This window comes from Aureobasidium pullulans, assembly GCF_000721785.1.
Source record: "Aureobasidium pullulans EXF-150 unplaced genomic scaffold scaffold_2, whole genome shotgun sequence".
NCBI classification, from domain to species: Eukaryota; Fungi; Ascomycota; class Dothideomycetes; order Dothideales; family Saccotheciaceae; genus Aureobasidium; species Aureobasidium pullulans.
The window spans coordinates 1,791,127-1,819,075 of NW_021941022.1; the positions used below are offsets into that span (position 1 = coordinate 1,791,127).

At 49.9% G+C, this 27,949-nt stretch overlaps 13 protein-coding genes across 13 annotated transcripts; 5 read left to right on the forward strand and 8 right to left on the reverse strand.

Annotated features, from left to right (window-relative positions):
* Positions 1 to 721: 721 nt before the first annotated feature.
* M438DRAFT_362169 (uncharacterized protein) lies at positions 722 to 1,790 on the reverse strand. The gene is made up of 2 exons (XM_029907562.1): positions 1,587 to 1,790; positions 722 to 1,537 (listed from the first exon to the last, which is right to left on the reverse strand). Exons 1-2 carry the CDS (start codon positions 1,768 to 1,770, stop codon positions 933 to 935), a joined length of 789 nt encoding a protein of 262 aa, XP_029765097.1. The 5' UTR covers positions 1,771 to 1,790; the 3' UTR covers positions 722 to 932.
* A 771-nt stretch (positions 1,791 to 2,561) lies between these two features.
* Positions 2,562 to 4,296, forward strand: M438DRAFT_311656 (oxalate decarboxylase family bicupin). The gene is made up of 3 exons (XM_029902481.1): positions 2,562 to 2,719; positions 2,982 to 3,110; positions 3,162 to 4,296. Exons 1-3 carry the CDS (start codon positions 2,613 to 2,615, stop codon positions 4,219 to 4,221), a joined length of 1,296 nt encoding a protein of 431 aa, XP_029765098.1. The 5' UTR covers positions 2,562 to 2,612; the 3' UTR covers positions 4,222 to 4,296.
* A 141-nt stretch (positions 4,297 to 4,437) lies between these two features.
* Positions 4,438 to 4,804, reverse strand: M438DRAFT_342453 (uncharacterized protein). Its single transcript, XM_029904760.1, has one exon. It carries the CDS (start codon positions 4,764 to 4,766, stop codon positions 4,482 to 4,484), a length of 285 nt encoding a protein of 94 aa, XP_029765099.1. The 5' UTR covers positions 4,767 to 4,804; the 3' UTR covers positions 4,438 to 4,481.
* Positions 4,805 to 5,531: 727 nt separating this feature from the next.
* Positions 5,532 to 7,112, reverse strand: M438DRAFT_265050 (RabGAP/TBC; the record flags this gene model as incomplete). The annotated part of the gene is made up of 1 exon (XM_029899990.1): positions 5,532 to 7,112. One exon carries the CDS (start codon positions 7,110 to 7,112, stop codon positions 5,532 to 5,534), a length of 1,581 nt encoding a protein of 526 aa, XP_029765100.1.
* A 1,317-nt stretch (positions 7,113 to 8,429) lies between these two features.
* Positions 8,430 to 12,742, reverse strand: M438DRAFT_289633 (uncharacterized protein). The gene is made up of 2 exons (XM_029901685.1): positions 10,280 to 12,742; positions 8,430 to 10,180 (listed from the first exon to the last, which is right to left on the reverse strand). Exons 1-2 carry the CDS (start codon positions 12,347 to 12,349, stop codon positions 8,834 to 8,836), a joined length of 3,417 nt encoding a protein of 1,138 aa, XP_029765101.1. The 5' UTR covers positions 12,350 to 12,742; the 3' UTR covers positions 8,430 to 8,833.
* Positions 12,743 to 12,949: 207 nt separating this feature from the next.
* Positions 12,950 to 15,752, reverse strand: M438DRAFT_311664 (actin-like ATPase domain-containing protein). The gene is made up of 4 exons (XM_029902482.1): positions 15,592 to 15,752; positions 14,944 to 15,355; positions 14,024 to 14,893; positions 12,950 to 13,976 (listed from the first exon to the last, which is right to left on the reverse strand). Exons 1-4 carry the CDS (start codon positions 15,666 to 15,668, stop codon positions 13,224 to 13,226), a joined length of 2,112 nt encoding a protein of 703 aa, XP_029765102.1. The 5' UTR covers positions 15,669 to 15,752; the 3' UTR covers positions 12,950 to 13,223.
* Positions 15,753 to 18,366: 2,614 nt separating this feature from the next.
* On the forward strand, positions 18,367 to 20,233 carry M438DRAFT_352093 (xanthine/uracil permease family protein-like protein; the record flags this gene model as incomplete). The annotated part of the gene is made up of 3 exons (XM_029906768.1): positions 18,367 to 18,447; positions 18,486 to 20,156; positions 20,228 to 20,233. The coding sequence occupies 3 exons, from the start codon at positions 18,367 to 18,369 to the stop codon at positions 20,231 to 20,233; spliced, it is 1,758 nt and encodes a 585-aa protein (XP_029765103.1).
* A 174-nt stretch (positions 20,234 to 20,407) lies between these two features.
* Positions 20,408 to 21,208, forward strand: M438DRAFT_94242 (uncharacterized protein). Its single transcript, XM_029910415.1, has one exon. The coding sequence runs from the start codon at positions 20,676 to 20,678 to the stop codon at positions 21,174 to 21,176; it is 501 nt and encodes a 166-aa protein (XP_029765104.1). The 5' UTR covers positions 20,408 to 20,675; the 3' UTR covers positions 21,177 to 21,208.
* Positions 21,209 to 21,240: 32 nt separating this feature from the next.
* M438DRAFT_352094 (uncharacterized protein) lies at positions 21,241 to 22,222 on the reverse strand (the record flags this gene model as incomplete). Its single annotated transcript, XM_029906769.1, has 2 exons — positions 21,241 to 21,935; positions 21,985 to 22,222. 2 exons carry the CDS (start codon positions 22,220 to 22,222, stop codon positions 21,241 to 21,243), a joined length of 933 nt encoding a protein of 310 aa, XP_029765105.1.
* Positions 22,223 to 22,916: 694 nt separating this feature from the next.
* On the forward strand, positions 22,917 to 23,525 carry M438DRAFT_289645 (uncharacterized protein). The gene is made up of 2 exons (XM_029901686.1): positions 22,917 to 23,113; positions 23,175 to 23,525. The coding sequence occupies exons 1-2, from the start codon at positions 22,927 to 22,929 to the stop codon at positions 23,390 to 23,392; spliced, it is 405 nt and encodes a 134-aa protein (XP_029765106.1). The 5' UTR covers positions 22,917 to 22,926; the 3' UTR covers positions 23,393 to 23,525.
* Position 23,526: 1 nt separating this feature from the next.
* M438DRAFT_362176 (uncharacterized protein) lies at positions 23,527 to 24,339 on the reverse strand. Its single transcript, XM_029907563.1, has 3 exons — positions 24,068 to 24,339; positions 23,882 to 23,999; positions 23,527 to 23,810 (listed from the first exon to the last, which is right to left on the reverse strand). The coding sequence occupies exons 1-2, from the start codon at positions 24,249 to 24,251 to the stop codon at positions 23,905 to 23,907; spliced, it is 279 nt and encodes a 92-aa protein (XP_029765107.1). The 5' UTR covers positions 24,252 to 24,339; the 3' UTR covers positions 23,527 to 23,810; positions 23,882 to 23,904.
* A 567-nt stretch (positions 24,340 to 24,906) lies between these two features.
* On the reverse strand, positions 24,907 to 26,902 carry M438DRAFT_352096 (uncharacterized protein; the record flags this gene model as incomplete). Its single annotated transcript, XM_029906770.1, has 3 exons — positions 24,907 to 26,626; positions 26,677 to 26,696; positions 26,753 to 26,902. The coding sequence occupies 3 exons, from the start codon at positions 26,900 to 26,902 to the stop codon at positions 24,907 to 24,909; spliced, it is 1,890 nt and encodes a 629-aa protein (XP_029765108.1).
* A 594-nt stretch (positions 26,903 to 27,496) lies between these two features.
* M438DRAFT_254667 (uncharacterized protein) lies at positions 27,497 to 27,685 on the forward strand (the record flags this gene model as incomplete). Its single annotated transcript, XM_029899693.1, has 1 exon — positions 27,497 to 27,685. A coding segment is annotated over one exon (189 nt), but the record flags the coding sequence as incomplete, so codon positions are not given.
* Positions 27,686 to 27,949: the final 264 nt, after the last annotated feature.

A 27,949-nucleotide genomic window follows, 5' to 3' on the forward strand; every position in this document is an offset into this window, starting at 1 on the left:
GGTAAGTTCTTACCAAATGTAAGCTTGACTTCTGCCGCGCCGGCAGAGCAACCCTGTCTCACACTTTACTCCCCTTTTGACCAAACACCAGGGTGGATAAATGTGCTTGAGTTCGAGGGCATGATAAACATTGGTATGTGCATGCGATACGTACGAGATACGCCAAAAATGAAGCATGCAATCCTTCGAGCAAGGTGGAGTACCTGTTTCATCAATCGTGCGATGGAAGCTCACAATGTGAATTTTTCCGTCAACACTGCCGAGATGACACTGCACCACAGCACTTCGAAAGTCAAATCATGAAATGAATCAACACAGAAAGGGAAATCGTTCCGAGATATCATTCTCCCAAAAGCAAAGAGACCATGTACGATCGACTCGCAGGTAAGACAATGATGAGATTCGCTGCCCATGCGTTTACCATACTCGACCTGTTTGTCGAGATTTAGTCTTCGGCAGATGGCAAATGTCTTCCGACAAGGAAACGGTTATTCACCAAGTCTTCGCGAGTGTATTGCGCAAATCTGGAGATAATATAGATGATCTGCCACCCGTGCTTATCCATATGGCGTGCATGCTGGGCACTCGCTTTTGCGATTGATTGCAGTAGATTTAACAAGCCAACGCTTATACCATCTCTTCCACTCCACCTGCTCAGTCCGTCGCCAGATTTTGCAGCAATCAACAGCCACATGCGGATACTTAAGATTCGACCAAGACTGACTTCTCGAACACGACACGATAGGATACCAGCAGACGCTGAGTGATCAATGATTAGGGCACATGTTCTTTGTGTTCCCATCTTGCTATTTAGTCTTTGGGAATATATCGGGCCGGAGGATAACAAGCGTCATTGCCAATTTCGTACCAAGATGGCGCCTGTCAGCAAATCTTCCGCTCGTCTTCCACGTGGACTTGTTCTCTACAATCAACTACTCGAGTCTGACAGATCCCTTGGACTTCCAGAAGACCCACAAGATAGCGATAGCCACTTTGAGCGAACCGGCGAACCATAGGACCTTGGAGATATCCTCGTCCTGGGTCAAAAAGCCGCCGGCAATTGCGCCTAAAACCACCATAACCATGCTTCCGATCCTGCGGTTGCGCTTGACGTTGCGAGTCGGTGCTGCTGTGAAGACTTCGTTGTCGAAAACCAGATCGAAGTATGCGCTCGTAAGGACGACACTGGTGACTTCTCCGTAGCCAAGGATTCTGGACATGGCCATCTGTCCGGCAGACTGGATGGATAGCAAACTTAAAGGCAGGAGAACGATGAAGCTGTTGGGCAAATTGTCGCCTGCATCATTGGGCACAACTCCAGTGTCTTCTAGTGCAGCGCAAATGTATATCAAAACAGCCTGGATCAGCCATGAGTAGACCATTGTGCTTCGACGAAGGGGTCCAAGCCATCTCATGAATCGACTGAAGATGAATGCTCCGACCACGAATGAGATGATGGACATGCCAGATTTTGCCCATCGCCATGGTGAACTTTTGGGTTGACCAGAAACACCGAGGCCGAGATAGAGCGTGTTGCCTATCAATGTTGGTCAAAAAAATCATGCGATAAGGGTAAAGTATCTTACCTGTCTGCATCGACACGAAGCATGACCATACGTTGAATACCGCCGAGTCCAAGAGCCCGGTGATGAAGCTACTGACGATGAGTACCGAGTCGGCCCATGATTCTGTAAGTTCTGCGTCAAAGTGGTCCCGCAATGAGCTCAGTTTGCTCTGTTCCAATTCCTGATTATCCTCGACGTCCGGCATTTTTGCTGTATACACAAGAAACTGAAAGTACAGCGGTCATTGATGTTGGCAGAGGATAATTTAGAGTCTGTGCACAAAATGCGCTGTCGTCATCATTGTCGAGTCAAGCCTCGGATGCCGGCAGGACAATGCTTGGAGAACAGAAAATCTGCAAGGTACCAACCACTCTCACGGACACACAAAATTAGGTTGTATGTATGCAGTGCAACACCAAGAAATGAGCTCGTCATGTCCATGGAGCAGACTTGTGCGACGAAACATCACTAAGCCCTTGTTCTCAAGTCGAGACTTGTGCTTCATGATCCGTTCCAGCCGGCTTTGCCTACCTTGATGGTATCTCAAAATCAAGAAAATTCTCGTATAACACACTTAGTAGGCCTTGTCGTCCTTGCAAAAACTCATAGCCCTACCAAGAGCTGACGCGTTGAGCCTGTACTCCAGGGAGCTCGACTGATGGAGATTTGTAGGTAGAATGGGATCCAGCGATGCCACGACAAGACGCTCTCTAGAGGTGACACGCTTCCCATGCAGTTTGGTTGATGCAGCTCTGTGTACTGCAGCTGCTCGAAATACGCTTGAGAGGCCGTTGCAACAGCTGGATGATGGCCTTTCGGTGTTGATCTCGAGAAGAATGGAAGGAGAAGCTGTCAAGAACGGAACTTGACCCCGAACATGCCCTCGCGGCTTCCCCGCAGGTTTTATGACGTACCCCATAACAGACCAATAGCCGCCAGATTGTTGACAGCATTACGGACTATCGGGTCATTGACTCTGCTCTTTTAAGAACATCCCACATCCTCAATCTTGTTCCTTTCACGACCCAATCAACACTACCACCAACAATGACCAAATTTCCAAAGAGCGTCCTCGAGGAAAGACGAGCTGCTAGCCTTAAGCTGCTTGAAGCCCTTGATGCATATGACAACGCAAACAAAGATGAGGAATCAATGTGAGTGCACAACTTGTCGCTTGCCCTCTTTCTCTCTTCCCCTGAGCGAGGTGTCAAGCAGGCCGTCGAAAGGCCTTAGTCTTTTTCTGTTCAAAATGTCACCATTGAGGGAGCCATTGATACATACTCTCCTTGGATAGTCACACCGACACGAGCAACATTTCGCCTTTTGTTAGCTGGTCAGAAAGGCGTTTGAACAAGCCGAGAGCTCGGTCTAATTCAATTCTATGTCTACGTTGCCTTTGCTAATGTTTGCGATCAGTCCCGTACCCAAACGTGGCAGGAAAGGCAATGATATCCTCGGACCTCAGAACCCGGATCGTATGCGTCAGGAGCCAGATACCGTATGCCCACCTGACACCGATCATGGAAAGATGCCGAACATGAAGTGGTGAGCGATGAGAAATACCCCATACCAATGACCAGGAGCTCAACAAGACAGGTCATTCACCGACTCACACGTACGTCTCGAAGAAGGAGGCTGGGCGAGAGAGACTACCGTCCGCGAACTTCCGACTTCCAAGGAGCTCGCTGGCGTCAACATGCGTCTCGGTCCTGGCGTCTACCGCGAACTCCACTGGCACAATGAATCAGAATGGGCGTACATCATTAAAGGCCAATGCCGCATCAGCGTCCTCGATCTCGAAGGTGGCTCATACATCGATGATCTTGAAGAAGGCGACCTCTGGTATTTCCCTACCGGCTTCCCTCACGGTATCCAAGGCACAGGAAAGGAAGGCGTGGAGTTCCTATTGATCTTTGACGATGGCAGTTTCTCCGAAGACAGCACGTTCCTACTTACCGACTACATCGCTCGTACTCCAAAGTCCATCTTGGCCAAGAACTTCCGTGTCGACGAAGAAGTGTTCAACTCCCTGTCCGAAAAAGAGAAATACATCTTCCAAGGCACCATTCCTGGTTCACTCGAAGACGACCGCAAGAAAGTCACCAGATCAAAACACCGCTTCACCCACCGCATGCTCAAGCAAGAACCCAAAAAGTTCCCAGGCGGCGAGGTTCGCATAACAGATACATCCAACTTCCCCGTCTCCAAAACCACCGCCGCAGCACACGTCATCATAAACCCAGGCTGTCTCCGTGAAATGCACTGGCACCCAAACGCAGATGAATGGTCATTTTTCCTCCGCGGCCGTGCCAGAATCACAATCTTCGCAGCTTCAGGCAATGCACGCACGTTCAACTATCAAGCCGGCGATGTAGGTATCGTGCCCAAAAACAACGCCCACTATGTCGAGAATATCGGAGACGAGCCAGTGGAGATGTTGGAAATGTTCAAAGCTGCGAAATTTGAGGATTTCAGCACTGAGCAGTGGTTAGCGCAGACGCCTGCTACGACTGTAGCTGAGCATTTGAATTTGGTCGGAGGGAACAGAGAGAAATTCTTGAAGAGTTTGAGTAAGGACAAGACTGCTGTCAAGGCGCCGTTGAGGAAGACAAGATCGATGAGTGATATGGCGAAGGCACTCGAGGAGCTTTTGTAAGGAATACCAAGTACAATTATACTGCTTTCGGTAACAGACCCTACTGATTTCATGTTTATATCTATCAGAATCGACAAACTTTCATAAAGACCAGCACATGTCCAGTAATCCATGCACCTCCCAATCTCAGACGACAACCAAAATCTTCCCACCCTCCACACCAATCTTTCAACCCCATAACCCCATAACCCCATCATCCATCCGACACTCCTACACCCTTCATCCCTCCAAGCATTGCGTCTTTTCCAAGCATCCTCATCTCAACAATCCGGACCAGAACAACTGTAATTCCACCCCGAATAACTCCTGATAACCCTGGTATCCTTGCCCTTGGTCTCCTTATCTCCCTTTCCAGTAGACACCGGATCTCCAATAACAGCTCTAGCCGTAATTTCAGGAGCAGCAAACGTGGCAGTGGGTGTAGAAGTGCGTGCAGTGCGCATTTCCACACTTCCCACTCTCGTAGCCGTGGCGAAAGTGTCGGGGTTCACTGTGGCGAGGGCGGCGACAGCGAAGGCCAGAGTGGTGAAAAGTGTGAGTTTCATTGTGCGATGAGATCGTTGAAGTTGAAGGTATATTGGTGAGTTTGGAAGCTTTTTGCTCTTGGAAGATTAAATTTTTTGTTCCCTTTCGTGATCTTTTGTGGTTTTTGATCCGTATGTATGAAGAAAAAGGAAAGACCCAAAAAGCAGGAATACATCTGCCTTTTATACCCACAAAGAAGACGACGAACCAACTGACTCTCGACAAGGAAAATCTCTGCCTCCATCATCAAACCGCATATTTGAGCAACTTTATGTTTGAAATTTTTTTTCATGCTTCGTGGTATTGGTGATTCATCAATCTGGGCTGGTTATAGGTATAGGGGGGATTTTTTTGAGCAAGATTTGATTCGGTGACGAAAAAGAGATTCGAGTTGCACAGCAAATGCACATGTGCCGCAAATATTGCATGGTTTTCTTGATGTGTTAAAATCAGATGGAAGAAGAAAAAAAGGGGAGGGGAGCGATGTTGCACGTATGGAAGTGTTGTTGGGAGTACCAAAAGAATAATGAGGAACAAAGGAAGAGAGAAAAGAGCTTGTAGGGTCAAAACATCAGTTCAAGAAAAAGGAGTTATGTAATGAAGAAGAAGAAGAATGTATGCGGAGCAACAGGCATGCTCGAGTCGCTTGCCCAACAGAGAAGTAAAGAGCCCGTCACGCCAACAACACCATGCCAAACTCTCAAAGAGTCCATCAAAGTCGAAAACAAGACAGGAAAGAAAAAAAGACATTATCCACAAAAAAAGCCTGTCAATGAGGTCCAATCTCACGCCCCCTTGGTCTGCCGTCTCGAAAATCTGGTCTTACTCTTCGCTCTCATGAAACTTCTTCTTCCATCCTCACCTCTACCCCTGAGTTCCGGGCCAGCGGTCAACGTCCTGCCAGCACGTGTAGCCACTCTGCCTTCCTCCCTTCTCTTCTCAACAACATCCTGACTCAATCCTCCAAAGCCACCTCGCTTGCGGAAACAAGTCTCCATAAGCGCATTAGCGTCCAACATACCCCTAGGCATTGTTTGGACAAGCTGGAAGATCTCCATGGGATCAGAAACAGCTTTGATGTCGTGTTCGCCAGATTTGAAGATGGCTAGGGCGACACGGAAAAGGGTCTTGGAACCTTCGAAGAAGAGGCAGTCCCAAACTCTCAAGACGCATTCGATGGGCAAGGTGCCAACGAAGAGGGACATGAACCATGCTGTTGTTGCCAAGCTGACAGTAGGGAGACGGGTAGGTGCTCCAGCAGCAGGCGTGCCGGGTTTATCGTCTAGTTTTGCCCAGATGGTGGGGAGAGATTCTTTGATCGAGGTCATGAGCACGGCGATGTCGATGTTTGCTCCTTCGAGGGCGACACCATGGGTGCCGGGAAGATGCTCGTTGGTCACAACATTTAGCAAGACAAAGGCCTTTTCCTCGTCCTCGTTGAGGAAAAGCAGGAGGAGGCCGGCGATGAAGTTGAGGCTTTGGCAATATCCGATGTTCGGGTTGTGTACGGCAAAGGCTTGTAATATCCGTCGCAGAGCCTTGATCATGGACGTCTCGTTCTCGGTCTCGCCAATGCCGCGACTTTGCTCTGAGGTTGTGGGTCGATTGTCGGGCTTGAAACGATCGTTGTCCGGGAACGTACGATTGAGATCGCGCTCAATGTGTTCGCGGTCGTTGTCGCTCAAAGCACCCTGATTGACCTGCTTGAGCAGGTTCCAGTACAATCCAGGATCCTCGGCCAACTTCTTCGGACCTCCAGCATACCAGAACCAGGCAGCGCCTCGCCAGTCTGGCGGAATACCCTTGCGTACATATCTCTTGATTTTCTCAGACTTTGTCGGGAAACGTGTAGGGTTCTCTGTCGTGTAGCCGAATTGTCTCATCAGGACGTTCCACTTGGCCCGCCTTCGCTCAAGATGGACATTGTATTCCTTTTCCCAGGCATCGTAGTCTTCGACGGCTATATGTAACGAGGTCTTTTTGAAGCCGTAGCGGTCGCGAGGTACGGGTTTCGAGGGAGGTAGCGGGATGCTGCTGCTGATTGGAGATTCGATGATGGGTGATGTGACAGAGGGAGGTTCGACGGTAATCGGGTCGACTGGTAGGTCTAATGGCGGTAGTTCGCGACCACTGAGGATCTGCGTCGATGTTCGGCTGTGCGATAACGAAGGCTTGTTGTTCCTGTCGAAGATTGTGAGATTGGCATCTGCGAGAATGCTCTTGCGATCAATGACACTAGCAGAGTGACTGCGTCTGTGAGAGCTGCCCACTTCGCTCGTGGATGGTGACGTGCCGGGACGGACACCCAGAGTATCGACGCTGCTCTTCGGAGCGTGCAGGAAGCTGTTTGTACGAGAGTTGGCCATGCTCAGACGCATCGACTTTCGCATTGATTCGCGCAAGTCAACACTGAGATTTACAGGAGTGCTGAAGCCGGCAATGTACATGTCCAGCAACTCATCTTCGTATCTAGCCATGGCTTCCTCATCCTCCTCTTCGTCAACATAGTCGATCTTGACACAGTCCGAGACTGAGCTATCTGCTGTTGCAACGCTGCTACGTGTCGTGCCAGTTGTTGAATCCATGTGGCTGCTGGTGGACGTCATTTGCGAGCGGTAGCTGGTGCGAGTCTCGTTTCGATCCATTTCGGGTAAGGGAATCGAGGCAGTGTGATCCTCCAATGGCCAGCTGCCCTGTCGCTTGAGTGTGGCATCAGCGATCGACAACTCACGCGGTCGAGAGCGAGGTTCCACGGCGGAGAAGTTGCGTTGACGGGCAGGGCTCTCGTCATCGGTGTCTTCCCACCATTTGTTGCTCTTGACATTGACCCTCGAGCTGTGCGGCGGGGCTACACTGCCAGTTGTTGCAGGCCCCAAAGCCTCCCTGCCCCCATTTGTGGTGATGAACAGCGGCGCAGGCTTTTGTCTCGTCTTCTGGGTAGACAGGCTAGGCATTCTCTGCCTTAGTCGCTCGGGCGAGGCCTTGCGCAGTGGAAGATGGGGTTCAGGACTGCGGACTCGTCTGGGCCATGAGAATTGCGGCGTCGTGGGTTGCGAGGGAGATACGGGAGAATCGGGGTTGGATGCGGATCCTTCTCTTTCAGAGCGATAGTGTTGGTTGGCGAGGACAGCGTTGATGGACGCCGAAGGTGCTATCGTTCGGTTCATGCTTCGTCTGTATCAGGGGAACTTCGACTCATGTTGTGTTTCGTATAAGCGCTTTTGACTTTGCTCGTGTTGGAACAGCATCCGGACCAAGCAGTTGGAGAAGGAAAGAAGCTGCAAAGAATTGTTGCAGAAGTGACGGAAAACGTCAGAAGCTCTTGCAAACACTCGAAGCACCACCAGTGCACGACCAACATCAAAACATCCGATCTCTTCAATCTTGCTTCCAACACACAGCAGCTCCTACTTCGCAAACCGAACTGAAACACTTCGGGAACCTAAAAAGTGACGTTCCCAAGTGCTTTCCGTCTGCAATTTCCACTCGACGCGCCAAGTCCAATCAATTGAATTTCCCGTCCAACTTCCCAAACACCTTTCTTTGGTCCTCCCCTCGTTCCCGTCTGGAGGGGCTTCCACCTTTGAGCGGCTGCTCCCGCAACCAACCACGCCTTGTCAAAAGTAAACAGAATAACAATCGCTTCTTCTACGATGCTATCGACAAAACCCACATCTCTTCTTGTCTTGCGAATTCAATATTTCGATCGTCAATTTCGCTTCTATTTCGTTGCTTCTTTCGCAATCACCATCACATCACATAGATTAAATTTGAATGCCCTCGTCTTATTTCGGTCGACCTGCTGATGTACCGATGACAGGGCTGGGCCGCCAAGTCTAAAACCTCCCCGTCGTTGTGTTTGCCATTTCCTTTCCTCCTCCGTATAAACCCGTCCATCATCACACCTTATATTCTCCTGAACCCGTCCAATTGCTTGGGTATACGTGTGCCTCGTAAAATCGGTCATCAAACCAACGTATCAAACCAACCGTTTGTGCCTTTTCGTACCACATGATCATGAGTAGAAAGGTCGTGGGCGATAACTGATTTGAACATAATGTATCAAGTCGCGAAACCGATCAGATCATTACCGACGAGCTCCGCTCAATACCTCGCCGAGCTCTTTCAGTCGCACAGGTTTGGTCATGAACTGATCAACTCCGCTAGAAAAGGCTTCTTGCTGTGCCTCTGCACTCGCTAGTCCAGTCAGGGCGAGCACTTTGCAAGCCGTCAACTCATTGCTATGTTCAAATGAACGTATCCTTCTCGTTGCCTCCAGACCATCCATTCGCGGCATCGAGATGTCCATACAGACAAAGTCGAACTTCAGTGTTGAGTCAGTCTGATGTGACGCAAATGCCTCTACGGCCTCAACACCGTCTTCTGCAGTAACATAGTCGTGCTTCTTGGATTTGCAGTAGCGCACGAGTAGTTGGAGGTTGATCTTGTTGTCATCGACAAGGAGTAGTCGCAGTGGTTTCGGACCATCTTGCCCTGCTTCGGTGCTAGCTTTCTCGTTGGCATTGCTGCCGTTTGCCTTTGATTCTGGCGCTGGTCTTGGTGCGCTTGCAGCTTGAGATGTGGATTCTCCAGTTGACTTTTGCTTGTCGCGCTGTGGCACAGGACATGTGAAGAGGTCAGTATCTCGCTGAATGGTGATATTCTCGAGGACCTGTCCGCGTTGCTTCTTGCACAGTACCAGGGCGTTTGCCAATTTGCGTGGACCGAAAGGTTGTGCGATAAAGTTGGTGGCGACAGCTTGTCTAAGGGTCTCGGAATCCGCATATGCCTGCCGAATTCCTGGACTGTTCTCGCAGAATATGATGGCCGGTTTGTCTATTTCGATCATTCGGTCCTTCATCTCGGGTAAGTTGCGAGAAGCTGTGATCACAAATTCGGCATTCTTGACCTCATCCACGCTGCTGACGGTTTCGAATTCCATCTTGAACCAATTCCAGCATTGCCTGTCGAGCACTTTTCGGAACGATCGCTGAGTGGGAGATTCTCCAGTGGGTGTAGTAGGCGGGTCAATATAAACTGCCTTCAATCCTCGAAGGTCTTCCCTCGCCTCGGACATTGGTGAAGCTGCTCCAGCGTCGACTGCAGAAGAAGATGCTTTCAGCATGATGACTTCTATCCGAACCTCGGTTCCCTTGTCAAGCTCCGACTCCACATAGACCTCTCCACCCATGTTCTTGACGATTTGTTGCACCATCGATAGCCCCAACCCCGCGCCTGACTGAAGTGGATCTTCTTGCGCAAAGGGTCGGAAAAGATGGTTTTGGAGATACTCCTTGGAGATTCCGCGTCCAGTGTCGTTTATCGTCAATGTTATGCGACTTCTGTCGAGGCCATCGCTATCCCTTGGTACATCTTCCGCTTGAAGATGTACGTGGACGTGGCCATCTTTCGTATATTTTAGACTATTGCCAGTCTGTGATCAATGGTTAGTGAGCTGCTGGGAAACAAAATGAACAGTGAAATGGAGCTATCGTGATCTACATGACCCTGATTTCACGTTGTGATGACTTACTAAGTTCATGACCATGCGTCTCCAGGCACCTCCTTCAGTACTGAACAACCAATCTCCATACTCCTTCGCATCGATTTCGACGATGAGCTGCACGTTGTGCTTCTCTAAATCCTTGGATGAAGAATGTTGATCACTGTCGGGGCTTCTATGAGAAGGTGCATAGGATGAATGCCCTGCGTAAACAGTCTCTATAGCCTCCTCAATGATTGTCGGTAGATGATTACGAGCGTTGAGGCTGAGCATGTTGACCTTGTTTTCGTCCGACTCAATCTGCTGTTTCGCCTTGTTCCGCGTAAAGTTGTTGATCTTACTAAAGTCAAGCAGATGCTCAATCGTGTCCAAGAGCGTTCTTCCGCATACATCAACTGTCTCAACAAGGCCTCGTTGCAATGTATCAAGACTGGACGACTCCAAGCATTCAATACTACCAAGAATGCCATGTAGAGGACTTCGTAGTTCGTGACTGATACTGTTGAGAAGATCAGACTTGGCCCTGTCTGCCATGGCCGAGTCAAGTTTGGCGACCTCAGACATGATAGAGATTCCAAAAGCGCGCAAGAAGCTCAGCTCGGAATCTTTGTGCAGAAGTCGTATTTTTCGATTCGAAAATGCAAGACCTCCTGCAAACCAACGCATCCTATGGTCATCCCACATGGGGAGAAAGGCCAACGAACAAGCTTCTGGAAATAAACGTCTCAGGTTGTCCAAGTCGCTTTGTCTCTGTCTACGTACTTCCTCGCGTGTTTCGGGATCAGAGTGCTGTGCTTCTTCGGGAACGACTTGTTGTTCAAAGTCCTCAGGCTGGTTTGGGGATTGTGGATGCGTCATAGAAACGGTGGGTTCCTTCTGGTCGATGTTGAAAATTCTTCCTGGTGCATAGCGAGTCAAGAGCGAGTGCAAGAATCTCTCTGTCATGCGGAAATCTGGCTGAAGCCGACCGACGCACGCCAGGATATGACAATCCTTCTTCGAAGCGGCGGAGCGAGCGAAATACGAATTGGAGGCATCTTCGTGGGCTGGCACGGATTGAACAAGGCCACCATAACTCCCTACAGAAGCATCGAGAAAGACAACGCCGTCAACGTCAATTGCATCCTTGATGATAGATGCGGCACGGTGGAACGTAGACTTGACATCATCAGAAAGCATCGAGTTTTGGAGATTCTCAGACGGAGGCTGGCTGACGTCCCTGTCTTTATCGGCCTGAGAGGCTGGAAAAGATGTGGTTCCTGAGACAGCAATCTCAGGTGGCCTATTCACAGCGACATCAGGAGTTTCTCCGGGAGCTTTGTTTCGGTCGATCTCGTGAGCAGCGTTGATAACGCGATTGTGTAGGTCTTCGTCGACGCTAGCCTTGCCCTCGACGTAGGAACCAAGGCCAATTACCATTTGAGATGTGCGACGATGTTCCTCTTTTGAGCGTACCATATCCAAGTGTGACATGATAGTATCAGCCATGTACTTGAGGAACGAGCGGTCCGCATCTGAGAGGTCGACGCGTGGGTTCTCATCCATGATAGAGATAACACCAATGACAGGGCCAACGTAACTGCGAATGGCAGTACCGGCATAAAAACGCACGCCTTCTGGCATCCTGACAGGTGGTTGTTGATTCTTGTACCAGTCATCCTGGGCGACATCAGGAAACACGACAACACGATCGTGGCCAGAGTGTTGCTTTTTCTCTGCCAATTCGAGCGTGCGCTCACACAGCATCGATTGTCGGTCCAAGATACCCGCGCCCAGCCATAGTCTGTCTTTCTCCTCTTTTGCAGTATGCGACTCCAAGTCGAGGGTGCGAGTGGCTTCGGCCAGGACGTATTGATGGTTGCGATCGAAGCATGAGATAAGGCAGCGATGTACGTTCAAGCGAAGACAGATGAATTGGGCAAAAGCACCTAGCGCATCGTCAAATGAACACATTGAGCCATCGGGGTCTGCGTTGACTTTCTCATTGCTTGTTCGCATGAGGTTGTCGTAGGGCTCATAGTATTTGTAGAACTCGCGCGCTCTTGCGCCTTCGAGTTCGCCATCGTGTTTGGCCGTGTAAGGCGTATGGGGAGGCGCCATGGCCTTGTCGTGAGTGATGTCGGTGGTCGACGGTGGTGGCTTATGCGCTGCTCTCGAATGGCATTGTGGTCGTTGAGTGGACCAAATCCCATCCGCGAGCTCAAAAGACCATCGACTCAATCACGATCGCAGAGCTCGGGCCAGGGATATGCATTTGCCTTTGGGCCTGGACCGTGAACGGCGTGGGAGTTTAACCGATCGTGCCCAAGAAGAGGATGAAGCCTGCCGCGGTCTCGGTTTCTTGCCCGCCGTGTTGTGCGGCGGGAATGACATGCAACTCTTCACTCACAACTTGTAGAGACCAGGACTGCTCCTGCTGTCATTTTCAGTCTCTTGACGGTCGACTGTCTGGTTGCGACGTTCTGCTGTGATGATGACAAGATGACAGCAGCGGACAAATGACAAATGACAGGCAAGAAAAGACGGAGAAGGAATGACCAACAGCTTAGGTGCATGTTACGCGTCGGCAAAGCGGCTCTTATCTCCGCTTGTCGATCGCACTTGCCAGTTGTGTGACCCTGATCCTGGACTACTTTATCAACTGAACAACCAAACAAGCTCTCCAATTTCGATATCGGAAAGCACAGGTGAAGCAAGTGAGCGATCAGATACGTGTATTAATGAAGGTACTAGCGGGACCAGGATATACGTCGATCTGGATGTGTCGCTATCTCTGAAACCATGCTGAATTTGCACAGCTGTATTTTCAAGGATGCCGGGCACCATACATAGCCGCACCTATTTTTGCCCCATTCAAGACCCCTTGTGGAGGTAGCTGCGGATGCTCGATTGTGGTATCGAAGAACTGAGTAAAAAATTGTGTCTTCTTTGAGGTCTAATCGAATGTCTCCATGACTGAATCATTTGACGTCCACTAGTATGCCCACATACACTTCTGGTTCAGAATTCTAGCACCGAGTCTGTCGAACTCCAATTGTCCGATCCAGCTGTCGTTTGTGCCTCTCATCTTGCCAAACACACTACCACCCTTCCAGACCAAAACTTGAGGATCCAACTCTCTGGGAGGAGGTCCAACAAGAATCTCCTTTTGGAAGTTCGGCTGTAATGCGCGAAGTCTCTGCTCAAGGTAGACATTGAAGTTGTAAGTTTTGCTGCCACCACCGATAACCATGATACCACCGAAAAAGTCGCGCGTCTTCTTTTCGTCTCCTTTGGCGCCTTCAGTGATACAAGCAACAATTGCCTGATCCAGTGGCATAAGAGGCAGAACACCTTCGGTCTCGGGCTGAGCACCTTCGATGGCAGCACCTGCCACAGCCGGGGTAGCGTCTCCAGCTCCAGGTGCTGGTGTTGCAGTGTCCTCAGGAGCAGGCGAACCTGCCGGAGAAGAGCGTGGCGTGCTATCAGCCACCTCGGCGAGGTGCGCCAAGCGGTCAAGGTTCAGTGGCTTGCTAGGTGTTGCAGGTACTCCACCAGGTGCAGGTGTCGACGTCGAATCTGCTACCCCCGAGGGCACATTGACGGATGAGTATTTGTAGACCTGTAGTTGAGCGAGCGACATGGGATCGTTGGGTTTGTCATCATATGTGTCAGTGGATCGTCCAATAAGCTTGCGCCTGCCTAGAAGTTTGTCGGCATTATCAAAGATTGTTGGTCGGAAGAAGCCCTGCACCATGTTAGTATAACAAAGCGAGGCGGTTGAAACAAACTTACCATCGGTGCCAGCATCACTTCGTCATACGTCTTGAACTGGTATTTGCGAGTATCCTGACCGAAAGCGCGCAGATGAAACTCGTAAAGCTGGACACTGATATGTGCATCTTCGAGCGTGCAGAACTTCTGCTTGAGCTCCTCTGCAAGCAAATAATCATGTCTCTTTAGAAGGTCCATGTTAGCGTAGTTAAAATGGTCGAAAAGCATCATCTTGATGAAAGTCTCTGTGACGTCTTCTCCACCAAACTTGAGGTTGATCCGCGAGTTTTCGACACACATGCCTTCTTCAACACAGCAGATAGATGTCTTTTGCGCACCTACATCGACAATACAACTGCTTGAGTATCCGGCTCCAAAAGTCGCTGCCAGACTTTCTTGAATGAAGCAGACCCGTTGGAAGCCAAAATCTCTAAACAAGTCCTCCAAGATAGAGGTCACGAACACCTTCTCATACAAGTCCGGAATCACAAACACGCATGAGTACTGAGCCCAGTCTCGCTTGCGATCCAGGTGGAGCTCGTTCTTAATGGCTTCTTCGATGATGCGGAAGAAGTCACGTAGTAGTACAGACTTGCTGGAGTAGTCCTGCTCGTTGAGCCAACCATATCTGAGAGGCCAGTAAAGGCGGTAGCGCGGTTTGGAGTGTTGTGGTATTCTCATTGCCGCATGTCCAGTAAGATACTCCGGTGCCGGTGATTCAATCTCTGTCCAGTCCACACGCTGGGGATCGTTGTGCTCAGAAATTGTTTCTGGGGCATTGCGTGAGTTCCAGTTAACAACCAATTCGCGCGAGTTGGGCAAGACACGACGCTTGTTGTTGCGTCGGTAGATTTTGAAGTCGGCAGCCATGTTCATGTACTCCTTTGCGAACTGTGTCATGTCAATTTTGGTCAAGACACCATCATTTCTGATTAACATACTTCGTCACCAAATGCGCTCTCACCTGAAGGCTCTGCTGCACTGCCATCTTGAAGTTTAACTCTTTTCGGTCTGGGCTCGGCACCAGGCTCCTCGTCTTCTGCATGCGATGACTTGCGTGCGATGACCATAGGGATAGTCTTGGGCAAGGCGTCTGTCGCAAGGCCAATGCGAAGATTGCGACTGCCAGGGTGGATGACAATCGTCTTGGAGCCAAAGGCTTCAGCTTCAGCGGCTTCATCGACAGCAGCATCCTCGTCCAACTCAGCTTGAGCCGCGTCAGCAGAGACACCATTTGAAGCCGCCTGAGCCATTGCACGGTCCTTATCACGCGCGGCTTTGATCATGCGATTGCGGTTCTCTTCGCCTTGTAGGCGGAATGCGAGGAATTGCTCATCGCGCTTCAAGAAGTCACTATTGGTAGGGAGAAAGAGTCAGTCAGGTTATTCAACAAGAGATTAGACTATGGTACCCGTGCGACCGCTCATGCCGTTCATAGATTCCTTTGGGCATTGGATCATGTTATTTGGACAAAGCAATGTAGAATGACAGGAAAGGGATGCAGGATGGACGCGAGCGCTTCTTTAGTGGGCGCAGATTGTAGCTAGATAGGTTGGGCGTTTGGGCATAGGAAAAGAGGTGAGACGAACGTGTAGTAATTCTTCTTATTGACAACCTTCGGAACCTGTTCAAAGGGGGAATTCATCGGACCATTAGATGAAGCCATCGTATGCGGCGCGACTTGCGGGTAACGGATATATTATTATTTGTTTGCCGCCGCAATGGAAGGGGTTGATTTGGAGGATTGCTCCGCCTTTGGAACTGGGAAAAGACCAACAGACCAACAGACGTGGCTGATCGCCATTCACTCTGTCGGAGCCGAGGTCGACACGTGACCTGTCGCGCAACGCAACAACATGCGCTTGGCGAGCCGTGCGCAAAGCCTGCCTACAAGCAATTTCTTCAACTTCGACTTTCTTCCTCTTCCTTTCTCAACATCACAACACAACAACATCGCGCTTTGCGCTGTGCCTGTCTCTACATACGAAATGGAAGAGACGGGCACCAACAATACAGGTAAGCTTTTGCGCAACTCTCCCACCTCACAAAACCCCCTTTCCACCTGATGAACGAATGTTTTACGATTAGTCTTACGGAATGTATTCATGTCGACAAAGATATTCTGCCCTTTTGCTCTCTGATCCTTTATGGGAAACCACTCTTATTCACTTTGAGATCAAGCATGCTTGGAATCATCGCTAACAACATGCTTAGTAGGCGCTATTTTCATGATACAGTCAGTAATATCACGGCTTGACATCTATATACCTATGAATCTATATCATCACTCTCAAAATACCTTCCAATTTGTCTTGTATCTCCTGTCTCGACTATCCTTACCTTGCATTTCCGACCACAAAAGAACTATCAACATCCTGAGGCTTAAGAAAGAATGTTGCCGCCCACATAGTCCCAATTGATCAAGTGAAGCAAGCTCTGTCATATGGCTGCCACCGACCACCCTAGCGTATCGTGATGCTGTTTAGTGCAGGTACAACCCGCCAAAGCCTACTTGCTGTCCTTCAGACCACAGCGGCCTCTTCGGCCCGATGTCCTCTCCAGAAATTTGAGTCTCCGTCTCTTCTTGAAACTCTGACTGCATACAGCGTGACCGAATACCATTCCCGAGAGAAAAATCCGTTTCCCCGACCAGATTATACAATGGCAAGATGCACTGAGTCCTCTGTTATACTTTTCACCATAGAGAGCAATGGAAGACATAATCGGCATCGATGCTAGTCATCCGAAAGACGTGTCGAACTCTGCTTTCCGATTCTCAACTCGGCACCACAAGCAGCAGAGTCTTCTCAACCAACGTACCAACGCGACTCAACTGTGCTATCAAGACCAGTGCATGGCTTTCCAATCGCCTAAACAAAATCTCTCTGTTGGTCAATTTCGAGTGCCCAACGCATGCAAACTCTTCGCTTGCCGACGACACCATGAAAATTAGAACTGGATGGTGATGAGCTTATCTGGCTACACGAATAACCGAGTTCTGCTGGCTATGTGAATTGGCAGATCTTTTGTAACACCACATACTGGATCTATTACTTGCGCTCCATGCCTCACGCTCTAGGTTGTTGCTCGACTGCGTATCCTGTTCTCAACCAAGTATGAGATAGAGTCTCACTACAATGAGATCAGCTCTCTTTAACATTATCCCAGCCTGTCAGAAGCCCGTCAAAACTAGCTATCAAAAGGTAAGAAGTGTTTGGCATCCAGACACACGTCTACGGAGAGCCTCGAAAGACAATGGTTGCTGAAGTGACCAACCCAAAGATTTACCTACTCTCTCTCAAAGAATTCCTGATCCATACAGTACGTTCTCTGCTTACTATTCTCTGACCTATGCTCATTTCGCTTCCCCTGTTCTTTCTTTGGGTTGATCTTCTACAAGATCTACCTCGCAGAAACATTGCTGGGCATTGTACTCTTCCGGAATGTCTGTATCAAGGGGTCCTCCTAAGCGGCCGGCCGTCTCCGATCACCAAAAACAACAGCAACTGATAAGGCAAGGGGAGCCAAGGACTTCCATAAAGTCAAGTATGCCCAGGATGATGTTGTAGCTGTCCAAGAGAGATAGAGGACCTTGTGGCGGTCCTGTAGAGCTTGAGGTTGTGATAAGCATCATCGGAGGCCGCCGAAACACCTTGGGGCTCCACCTCGCACGGAGATGTCGACGAACCCAGTTCACCAGATGGCGATACTAGTCGATTGCGGGGTCAAACAGACGTCAGTTACTACCTGCAGACATCAACACCTGCTATAAAGTGGTATACCACTAGGAAGATGGTCATGGAGGTGTTCTTTTCGTCTGGCCGTGGTCCCCCAACCACCCAGCAACCAAGCGAGTCAGTGGAGCTCATCCTTCCTTGGCGCAATCGCGCACAAACAACATTGAGCACAACGAAAAACAATTTACCAAAGATCGTTCATGAATTCGAGTCACACCTGCTCCTTCAGGGTCGCACCTATGTTTTGCTGACATTCCTTCGTGGCGCCTATCTGACATGACCAACCGAAACAGTCAGTAGGCGAGGTCTCACGCTGTATCTTGCTGAAAAAAGGCTGAGGAGCCGTTTCCCAAGACCAGCCAAGAATACCAAGGACGCCTCCAGAGCTTCCTCACGGCCATTTCTGCGATGGACCCGCGTATTCTGGACCCTATTGTGTGCCCTTATCGAAGCGCTCGCGTGGTGTGAGGCAGAGTTATCTCTTGGCTATGGTGCGCCGAGCAATAAAAAATAACCCAGACCCGACCTTGATGTGATGCAAGACATTTTTTCTTTCGAGTACATCTTTGTTGGAGCACGCGCTCACTATTGCTGGCTTGTTCCTCAGCTTCAATTATCACAGTCAAGATGAGTTGGACACACAAAGCCAACAAGGCCATAGCCCAATCGGCATTTGGCAGGTACTTCAGATTGGAGGGATCTGGTCATGTTAGCATTACTCTTGGTTGTGCGCATACACTCTCAAGCTGATAGCCTTCATACAGCACATGTCGCGTAATGGATCCTTCTTCTTCACCGAAGTCCGCGCCGGACTCGCTACCTTCTTCGCCATGGCATACATTATTGCCGTCAACTCGAGCGTCGTCTCAGATACCGGCGGTACCTGTGTCTGCCCTCCTACCTCTCTCGATGCCTGCGCAACCGATATCACGTACAACCTTTGCAAGCAAGAGATCCGTCGTGACCTTGTTACTGCTACCGCTGCTATCTCTGCCTTGACCTCGTTCTGCATGGGTTTGTTCGCCAACCTGCCTCTGGGTCTGGCACCTGGTATGGGTATCAACGCATACTTCACCTACACTGTCGTTGGTTTCAACGGTACCGGTCTTGTCCCTTACAGAATCGCCCTTACCGCCGTCTTCGTAGAAGGTCTTTTGTTCGTCGCTCTTACAATCCTCGGTATTCGTCAATGGCTTGCTCGCGCCATTCCCGCATCCATCAAGCTTGCTACAGGTGTCGGTATTGGTCTCTACCTCACCATCATTGGTTTCAGTTACAGCGCTGGTATTGGTCTTATCACTGGTGCCTCCAGCACACCTCTCGAAATTGCTGGATGCTCTCAGCAGTACCTGACAGAGAACGATGGCCTGATGTGCGACCCCAGCTACAAGATGAGATCGCCCACCATGTGGATTGGTATCTTCTGCGGTGGTTTCTTGACTGTCTTCCTCATGATGTTCCGCGTCAAGGGTGCAATCATTGCTGGTATCTTGCTCGTCTCCATCATCTCCTGGCCTCGTGGCACCGACGTCACTTACTTCCCTCACACCGAGCTCGGCGACAGCAACTTCGACTTCTTCAAGAACGTCGTTACTTTCCGCCCGATCAAGAACATTCTTGCTGCTCAAGAATGGGATGTCAGCTCCCACGGTGGTCAATTCGGTCTTGCTCTGATCACTTTCCTCTACGTCGATATTCTGGACTGCACTGGTACTCTCTATGCTATGGCTCGCTTCGCTGGTGTCATGGATGAGAAGACTCAGGACTTCGAGGGTAGTGCTACTGCCTACTTGGTCGATGCTGTCGGTATCTCTATCGGCTCGCTGTTCGGTACCTCGCCTGTTACTGCATTCATTGAGTCTGGTGCTGGTATTTCTGAGGGCGGTAAGACTGGTATTGCCGCCATGGTCACCGGTATCTGCTTCTTCATTTCCGTCTTCTTCGCCCCTATCTTTGCCTCCATTCCCCCATGGGCTACTGGATGTACTCTTGTCATCATTGGTTCTTTGATGGCCAAGGCAGCTGCTGACATCAACTGGAGATACATGGGTGATGCCATTCCCGCTTTCCTCACCATCGCCATCATGCCTTTCACCTACTCCATCGCTTATGGTCTTATCGCTGGTATCATGTCTTACATCCTCATCAACACCACCGTCTGGCTCGTCGAGAAGGCTTCTGGTGGCAAGATTGTTCCCATGGACAAGCAATTCAAGGAACCTTGGACTTGGAAGATGGACGGCGGTCTCTTCCCCCCATGGCTCGTCCGTGCCGCAAGTGGAAAGAAGGACTTCTGGAAGCCCCACGAGATGGTCGATCATGCAAGCAGCGAGCACGAGTCTGTCACTGAGGTGCCCAGCTCTGGTGTCGCAAAGGGTCTTGGTCCGGAAGAGGGAAGCAGTGCCAGCAGCAGCAAGGTTCGTCGCCGATCCGTCCAACATGAACTGTAAAAAGTTTCTCCGTTGTTCTGACTTTGTCTTTTATAAAGGTTTGATCAATCGGTCACCTCAAAAATTGGCGCTGCTGGATGCTTCTGGATGATGATGTCCCGTTTGCTAGATTCTGTTTTCTTGTTCCATCTATCGTACATGTAAATAGCCACTCAAGGCTGGTAATAAAGGCCATACACAGTCAACGATTCACCAAATCTCACAATGCTCTAAATCATTCTGTGCTGTCCGCAAGTGCAGATACTCTCTACACTCGTCCCGCGACGGCTTCGGACTTAATCTCAGCCTATTAAGTCCGAAGGAAGTAGCGAATTGCTTATACATGCATGAACGCTGCGACTTCCCTTTCTCTTCTCCGATTCAATCTCTTCTCAACTACAGCTCACACTTCAAGTACAACAGACGCAGGTCTCCTACATAACGCCTGCCATAATCGCCTACCACAAACAAACAAATAACAACCGTGCATCTCTAAGCACCACAACAATGTCCACCCCCCAAGAACAAACGGCCCTCGCCTTCATTTCCGCCTTCTCGACCCTCGACCCTCAACTCTTCACCTCCCTCTGCACATCCACCTGCACCCACCATTTCCTCCCTTCCTCCATGCACATGCCTGCTCTATCTTCCTCGGCCTTTGCTTCCCACATCTCTTCCCTCTCTAAAGTTTTGCGTTCTTTTCCCGTCACTGCAAGTGATGTCATGTTTGATGAAAGGAGGAATAAAGTCAGCATACACGCGACTTCGGTGACGGAGTTTTGGGAAGAGGGGATGGATGAGGGGGTGGGTGGGGAGGAATGGAGGTATAAGGGGGAATATGTGTTCATGTTTGAATTCGAGAAAGGGGAGGGAGAGGAAGCAGGGAAGATTAGTAAGGTGGTGGAGTTTGTGGATAGTTTAGGGACTGAGAGGTTGAGGGGGTCGATTAAGAGGGCTAGGGAGAATATGGCTAATAAGGAGACTGAACGAATCTCGAAGGAAGATTGAATCAGGAGGAGTAAGAACTGGATGCTTGGAGCGAGAGGCTAAAGATGGGTCGATTATCATCATTCTACGCCGCCCTCATCATCTGTACACTGGTGGCATAATCGGCAGTACCATGGTTAGGATCAGCATCCTCAGCCTTATCTTTGCAAATACTTCCAGCATTGTATTTGCCCAACGGTCCATCAACACCAGCAAAATCTCTCTTGCTGTTCGCCTTCAACATGTTCTGTGCAGCCTCTGGCACCCATCCGTTGATGAAATCTCCATGCATAGAGAAAGAGTTTCCAGAAGCCAGTTTCAGAGGAGCAGTTCCAGACCAGCCGGTAGCAAGGACCTTGCGCAGATCATAGCGGATAGAGAAGCGCAATTGAGGCATACGCTTCATGTTAGGTGGACAGCGATTGGCAGCTTTGTATCCGTTGACCCAGTTTTGTGTTCCGGAGTATGCTGACTCCAGGGTATCCACGTTAACACAGTCGTGGAAGAGGAGCAAATTCTGCAGATGAGTGGAGCAGGTGGAAGTAGGGAAAGCTGCAGTTTCCTTGCTTGCAGGAGCTGAATCGCCCTCGCAGAACCATTGCACACCGGCTAGTTTGTTGAGTTGAGCCTGGGCTGTGGCGGAAGCATTGCCGGCGATCGTCTTGTAATTTTGAGGGATGGGGACTTCGGCGGCTTCGATACCGATGTAGTAGGCTGAAAAGCGCATAGGCTTGACTGGTACAGTTTTGCCGCCGACATCAGCGAGTAGTGCAGGAGTCCCTAGATGGATATTAGCCTTGGGTTGAAGATTAGAAGGTTTACAACTTACAGTAGACGGAGAAGTCATTGGGGTTCTGAGCAGTAGAGCAACCTTGTTGGAGTTCTGCTGAGGTAGTAGTGCTGACATTGACGGCATCCGAGCCGAAGAATTCATGCAAATGAGACTTGTATTTCCCGGGCATCACGATAGGGTCGATGTTCTTGTACATGAAGTGATCAACCACAATAACAGTGTAGGCCTGAACAGCACTGGCGGCCAGCGCCAGATGGAGAAAAGAAGAAAGCATCTTGGAGATGGGCGAATAGGAAAGAACGAACGTGTGTACACTCAGTGCTTGTGGTCTGGCGACTGAGGACAAGATATGAACCTAGGTCAGGGCATGGAATGCATGTCTTCATCGCTTAGTAGGACATCTAATCGCAAGAACGTGTTTAATCTAGACAGTGGCCAAAGTCAATAGCAGCCGTTAGGGTACAACGCATGTTGAACCGAAGCTGAGCGTGCTGTTCATAGACTTCGAAACACATTGGCAGTTTCATACAGAATACCTTTCAGAGTGCCTAGCATTAGGGCAAGTTATCAATACTCCATCTTGTTATAGGTCGGCTAGACGAACGACCAAAGATAGGGGTCGGTGTTTGTTGAAGACTTTGTTGACTTGTTTCACTTGGCTTCTAGGTTGGCTATTGTCTGTTGTGTTGTGTCGAGAGACACGCAGCAGACCAACTCATATGGAGGCCAGATGCTCCAATTCTGATGACAAACAAACATCCTTAATTCAAAAAGACGACCGAGTGCCACGATATCTTATAGGCAGCGACCAACATATGCCTGGAGAGCAATTTTTGATGTTTTAGTTGTTTGTCTAGAGAAGTGCCAAGAGCTAAGCCTGTCCCACGCTCGGCAAAACCTTCTGATGAATTTTCCGACGATTCCCCATCCAGCTAGCGCATCCACAATCTGCAACCATAAGCGACCATCCACACCATCATGGCCGTGAACACCGACTTCTCTACCTGGGTCGAGGTTCGCCAGATCGACCTCGACGCCTACAACAGCTATGGCGAGAATGACAAGTTCCCTGATGATCTGGAACAAGTTTCCGACGACGAATTCCTCGCCGCCCTGACCAAGACCATGAACGAACCTTCGCAGACTGCCCATCTGGCACACTTTAGTAAGCACTCTTCCATGATTCATTGACTATGGGAACTTGATCTAACAGTCGTTACTTCTAGACTGCGGTCGCGTCGAGTTCATCGGCAAGCCGCCCTACAACTTCGCCCTGTTCAAGGGCCTAAACCCTGACCGTAACGACAAGTATGTCTACGGACATCCCAAGTACCGCTACCATAGGAGCATGAAGAGCTTCTGTGAGCACGTGGTGTGGATTGTCCTAGAGGATGTCGCCCAATGCGCCTGTCATCCCTGCATCGAGACATACTGCTACATGTAATCGCCTATACCGAGAAGAAAATTGGTGGGCTTATAGAGCATGCGCACCAACCAAGTTGATGAGGAGGAAGATAAGGAGTAGAGGACAATAAGGCAATACACAACTGCTAGCACAATCAAACCCATTGCTCCGTAATTCCTGTTGACCACCGACATGTCATGGAAGAATGCACAATTGTAGTAAGAACCGCGGCAACGTCCACAGAGAGTGAGTCTGCTGCGTACTCTCTTTGGACGTTTCCGTAACTCCAAAATCCAACCTGCATTTTGACAGACAATCAACGGATGCTCGTCTGAGAAGGAAGGAAGGAAGCAATGAAGAATTTCTTATGATCTTAACGCAGACAAATGTCCCCAGAGAGTCCCTAAGAGTTGCGCTCTCACCGGCCAATCACTAGATGGCGAGAAAAATGTTACATCTGGACACGCAGGTCAAAGCGACGAGTGGTGAGCTGAGAAACGACTTGATATCAATTCATAATCTTCATACCATCACACACACATAAACCCATCTCACAGACCAAGATGATTAGGATCACCACCCGCCGCCGCACCACCTGAACCACCAGTTGCACCACCAGTAGCGCCCTTAGCAGTATCCCCCAGACCTGCACGCCTATCAGTGTCACATTCTCCCTTGCTTTCCCATCTCTGGACTGATCATCATGTTGCTTACCTTTCGTACTGTCACTGACACCCTTGGTGGCAGAGTTGACAGTATCACTGGCGCCTTTGCCAGCACCTTGGACGGTGTTGCCGACGGTATCGGTAAGTCCTTTGCCGGTCTTGCCTACGGTGTCTGTAACGCCGCTGAGAGCTCCTGTGTTGTTTTGGATCAAGGTCCTGGTGTTATGATACATGGGTGGATGAGGATGAACTTACCTGACATGATGATTGTGGAAATTGAAGTTTTTGGAGTCTAATTGGAGAGGTGTTTGCCAGGCGGTTGTTGGGAATAGCAGAGTAGGGTAAAGGCAAGGAGTATATGTATTCTACAAAAATACAAGCCACGAGGGAAGGTGAGGTCTAACGTGATCACGTCACAGCAAAACAGGGATATCTCCAAGATCTACCGCAGGACCGCCCGCATGTTTGAATAACAGGGATATCACACAGCCACAATATCCTCAAGTCCAATCAACACAAGCCATAGCACTGCGGGTGATGCGTGGCTTGAGGGGTAAAGACTGTAAGAACCAGGTCTTCGGGACACGGAAACCATCGATTACGCTCTAGAACATGACAAGAGGGAAGCTGAAATATGATGCCGTAGCACGACATACTTTTCGTATGTGAATTCGCGGCTGGAAGTTCGAGGAAATCAAGGAACGATGAGGGGAAGTGGGAGGAAAGCGACGTCAGACGAAAGGTGGGGCACGCCAGGAACGACTTCGATCTATTCAGGGTCCAACCTCGTGTGCTTCTCTGAGCATAAGAATGAAATAGAAAAACAATATGCATAGATATGTATGTGTATGATAGTTGAAACCGTAAACACCTCCCACCATGAATAAATCAGCAAGCCCAGTTCTTGTGCACCCATTCACTGAGCACATCTGTGAAACTCATGCCATCGAATGTGGTCTCTACATCCTCGACCCCATAGCTCTCGCCCAAGAATCTGAGAGCAAGCAGAATCCATCGCTCAATGAACTCATTGTACACGATGTCCACCGTCTCGAGATCCTTCTTGTCAGAAGGGAAACTGACTTCTGCTTGAATGCAATTGGGGACGTCGTAAAAGCGGATGGGTGCATGAATGGTATCATCGCCATCTTTGCCTGCATCGTCGATGGTGGTGTAACCAGGAGACAATGGCTTGTCTGGCTTTCCATGTCCGGCAGTTTCGCCGAGCACTTCTTGACCGAACTCGCGGTGCAAAGTATCGATCAACTCGATACCATCTTGAGTTGTTTGTTGAGTCCAGCGACTGACAGGTGGATTCGGAGGTGCTAGTTCATACAAAGCGCGAGGAGTGAATTTACCCAAATCTCTGTGTACGGCACTCATGACCATCATCTCAGACAGCATGATCTTGCCTTCATTGTTGAGCAGTTGAAGAAGTTGCTTTGCGGCCTTGTACGGCACATTCTTGAGTCTGTGAAAGCCGCTGGTGAACGGTGAAACCAGGAAAGTGGTATCGATGGTGAAAGGACCTTTGAAGATGTCAAAGCGCATGGCACCAGTGTTCGTGATGATGAGCTGAGGGTGCTTTGTGTAATTCTTGGCAGTGTCTGTAAGCACTTCGTTCTCGAGCCACGTCAAGATGCTCGATTCTGAAGGATAAGGAGCTCTGTTTAACCAGTAATCCCTAGGAGCACAACCGTATGCGTGATCGAGATTCAGCTGTTTCCTAGCAGCTGAGATGGATGCAGACACATTGCGACCGAGGTCAGTAGGGAAGGTAGTTTCGTTCTTGCCAGAGTGACGATAGAGGGAGTAAAGGTTGTTGTCGATGTATCGGCGTTTGAATTCTGGTGTTTTGAGGGGGGCGATATCAGAGCTGGTCTTCTCGTGACCGAGACCAGAGATGGACATGAAACCAATGGTCTCCATATAACGACCGCTTTCGAGACCGTAAGCAATCTTGTCGAATTTGTGGTAGTCCCTGATGTGGGTGTGACCACCAAAGAAAGCAATGGGGGTATCCCAATTCGCGCTACGAATGGCTTTGAAGATGGCATCCGACTCATGTGAATCAGAGACGGGTACATGTCCAGCAACAACGAAAAGGTCGACGTCCTTGTCTTGAATGGCTTCCTTGAACCACATCTCTTTGATCGTGTCTTCTACGCGTTGTACCACGGTGTTGTTCGCATTGCCTTGGAAGTTGAAGAGAAAACCGAATGCCATGATTCTGATGCCCTGATTCTTGGTGGTGAACTTCCTGTATCTTTGAGCAAGAGGTTGCAACTTTCCAGTTTTAGGATTGTAGATGTCCAAGTTGGAAGCGATGTATGCATCCTTGTAGTTCGGTACAGTGTGGTAGAACTCGTTGTTGGATGAGTTCTGCTTGTAAAGCTCGTGATTGCCCGGAGTGATGATGTCTATCTTCTGATGCTTGAAGACATCAAAGGTGTAGTGCCCTTTCGGGTTTGAAGCGTCATAGAGACCGTTGCCTTCTACTCGATCACCGGTGTCTACAACGAGAAGATCACTGCCATCCTCATCTGCTCTTTGGCGAAGATGGTGGGCGAAGGAGATGTAGTCACCCCAATCTGCGGAGTATTGTGGCCTGTGTTACCATGTCAGACCACATCGGAACCATAGACGCGATGCACTCACTCTTGCAGATGACCACCGTGCTGGAAGAAGCAAAGTCAGCATATGTTCAATACATAAAATGATAGGTAATCCGAACCCAGCCATGCGTATCTGTCGTCGCCAACCAGTTCAATTGACCCCAGGGTAGTTTACGGAGAGGGGCTTCTACTGGCTCAGGAGCTGAAGGTTGAGAAGCCAGTACCCCAGGTACCAGAGCTATAGAAAGCCAAAGGTTGTCGAAAATCATTGTTGTCGCGTGAATGAGAGAGTATTCCGGCGAAGCAGGCCATTCGGGTGCTTTTGTTGACTCGAAGACGACGGTGCCAAGACGTCATGCGCGAGTCAAGCAACCTCGGAGAAGCTCGGACCCTTTCGACGGAACCTCCGACTTTCGTCACAGCAAGCCAGAAACACTTTCACGTTTCTTCTAGCTTTCCCTTCTTCTTCACTCACATCAACATCAATTCAACCACGCAACAATGCCTTCACGATCGCCGACACCGAGGGGCGATCCTCGCTCACGTAGTCCGGATTCCAGAGCTTCGCGCTCACTCTCACGCTCACCCCGCCGCTCAATCTCTCCTCGCCCTTCACCCAGTCCAACCCGCCGCAGCAGAACACGCACACGCAGCCCAGCCCACTCGCGCAGTCGCAGCCGCTCCTATCGCGCCCGCAGCACATCCCGCGGCCGCGACCGCAGTCCCACTCCCCCAATGCCTCGCAGCTCAAAAGTATGTTTGCCGCGCCAATGTCTACATACCCAAGCTCTGTAACTAACCAATCCTTCTCTTCCCACCAGATCGTCATCGAAAAACTGACAAAAAACGTCACTCCCGCGCACCTGAACGAAATCTTCAGCACTTACGGCGCAATCGCCGACCTCGACATGCCGCTGAACAAATCCTTCAACACAAACCGCGGGACGGCGTATATACTATACGCGACCCCGGAAGCCGCCGAGAGAGCTATAGCACACATGCACGAAGGCCAATTGGATGGAGCGAAAATTGGCGTGTCGATTGTGTTGCCGCGTCGCAGGTTCAGTAGAAGTCCACCCGCTAGACGTCCACCGCCGAATCGATTCGGTGAGCCCCATCGCTATAGAGATATGGCTGCCGCTGCTGCTGGAGGAAGAGGAGGAGGTGGTGGTGGTGGCGGTGGTGGTGGTAGAGGAGGAGGTAGAAGAGGCAGAGGTGGAGATGACGGTGATACCTATCGTCCCGGTCCCGCGAGGGATGCGCCGCCGAGGAACAGAAGTTACAGTCCGAGGAGCAGAAGTCCTAGCAGGAGTCGC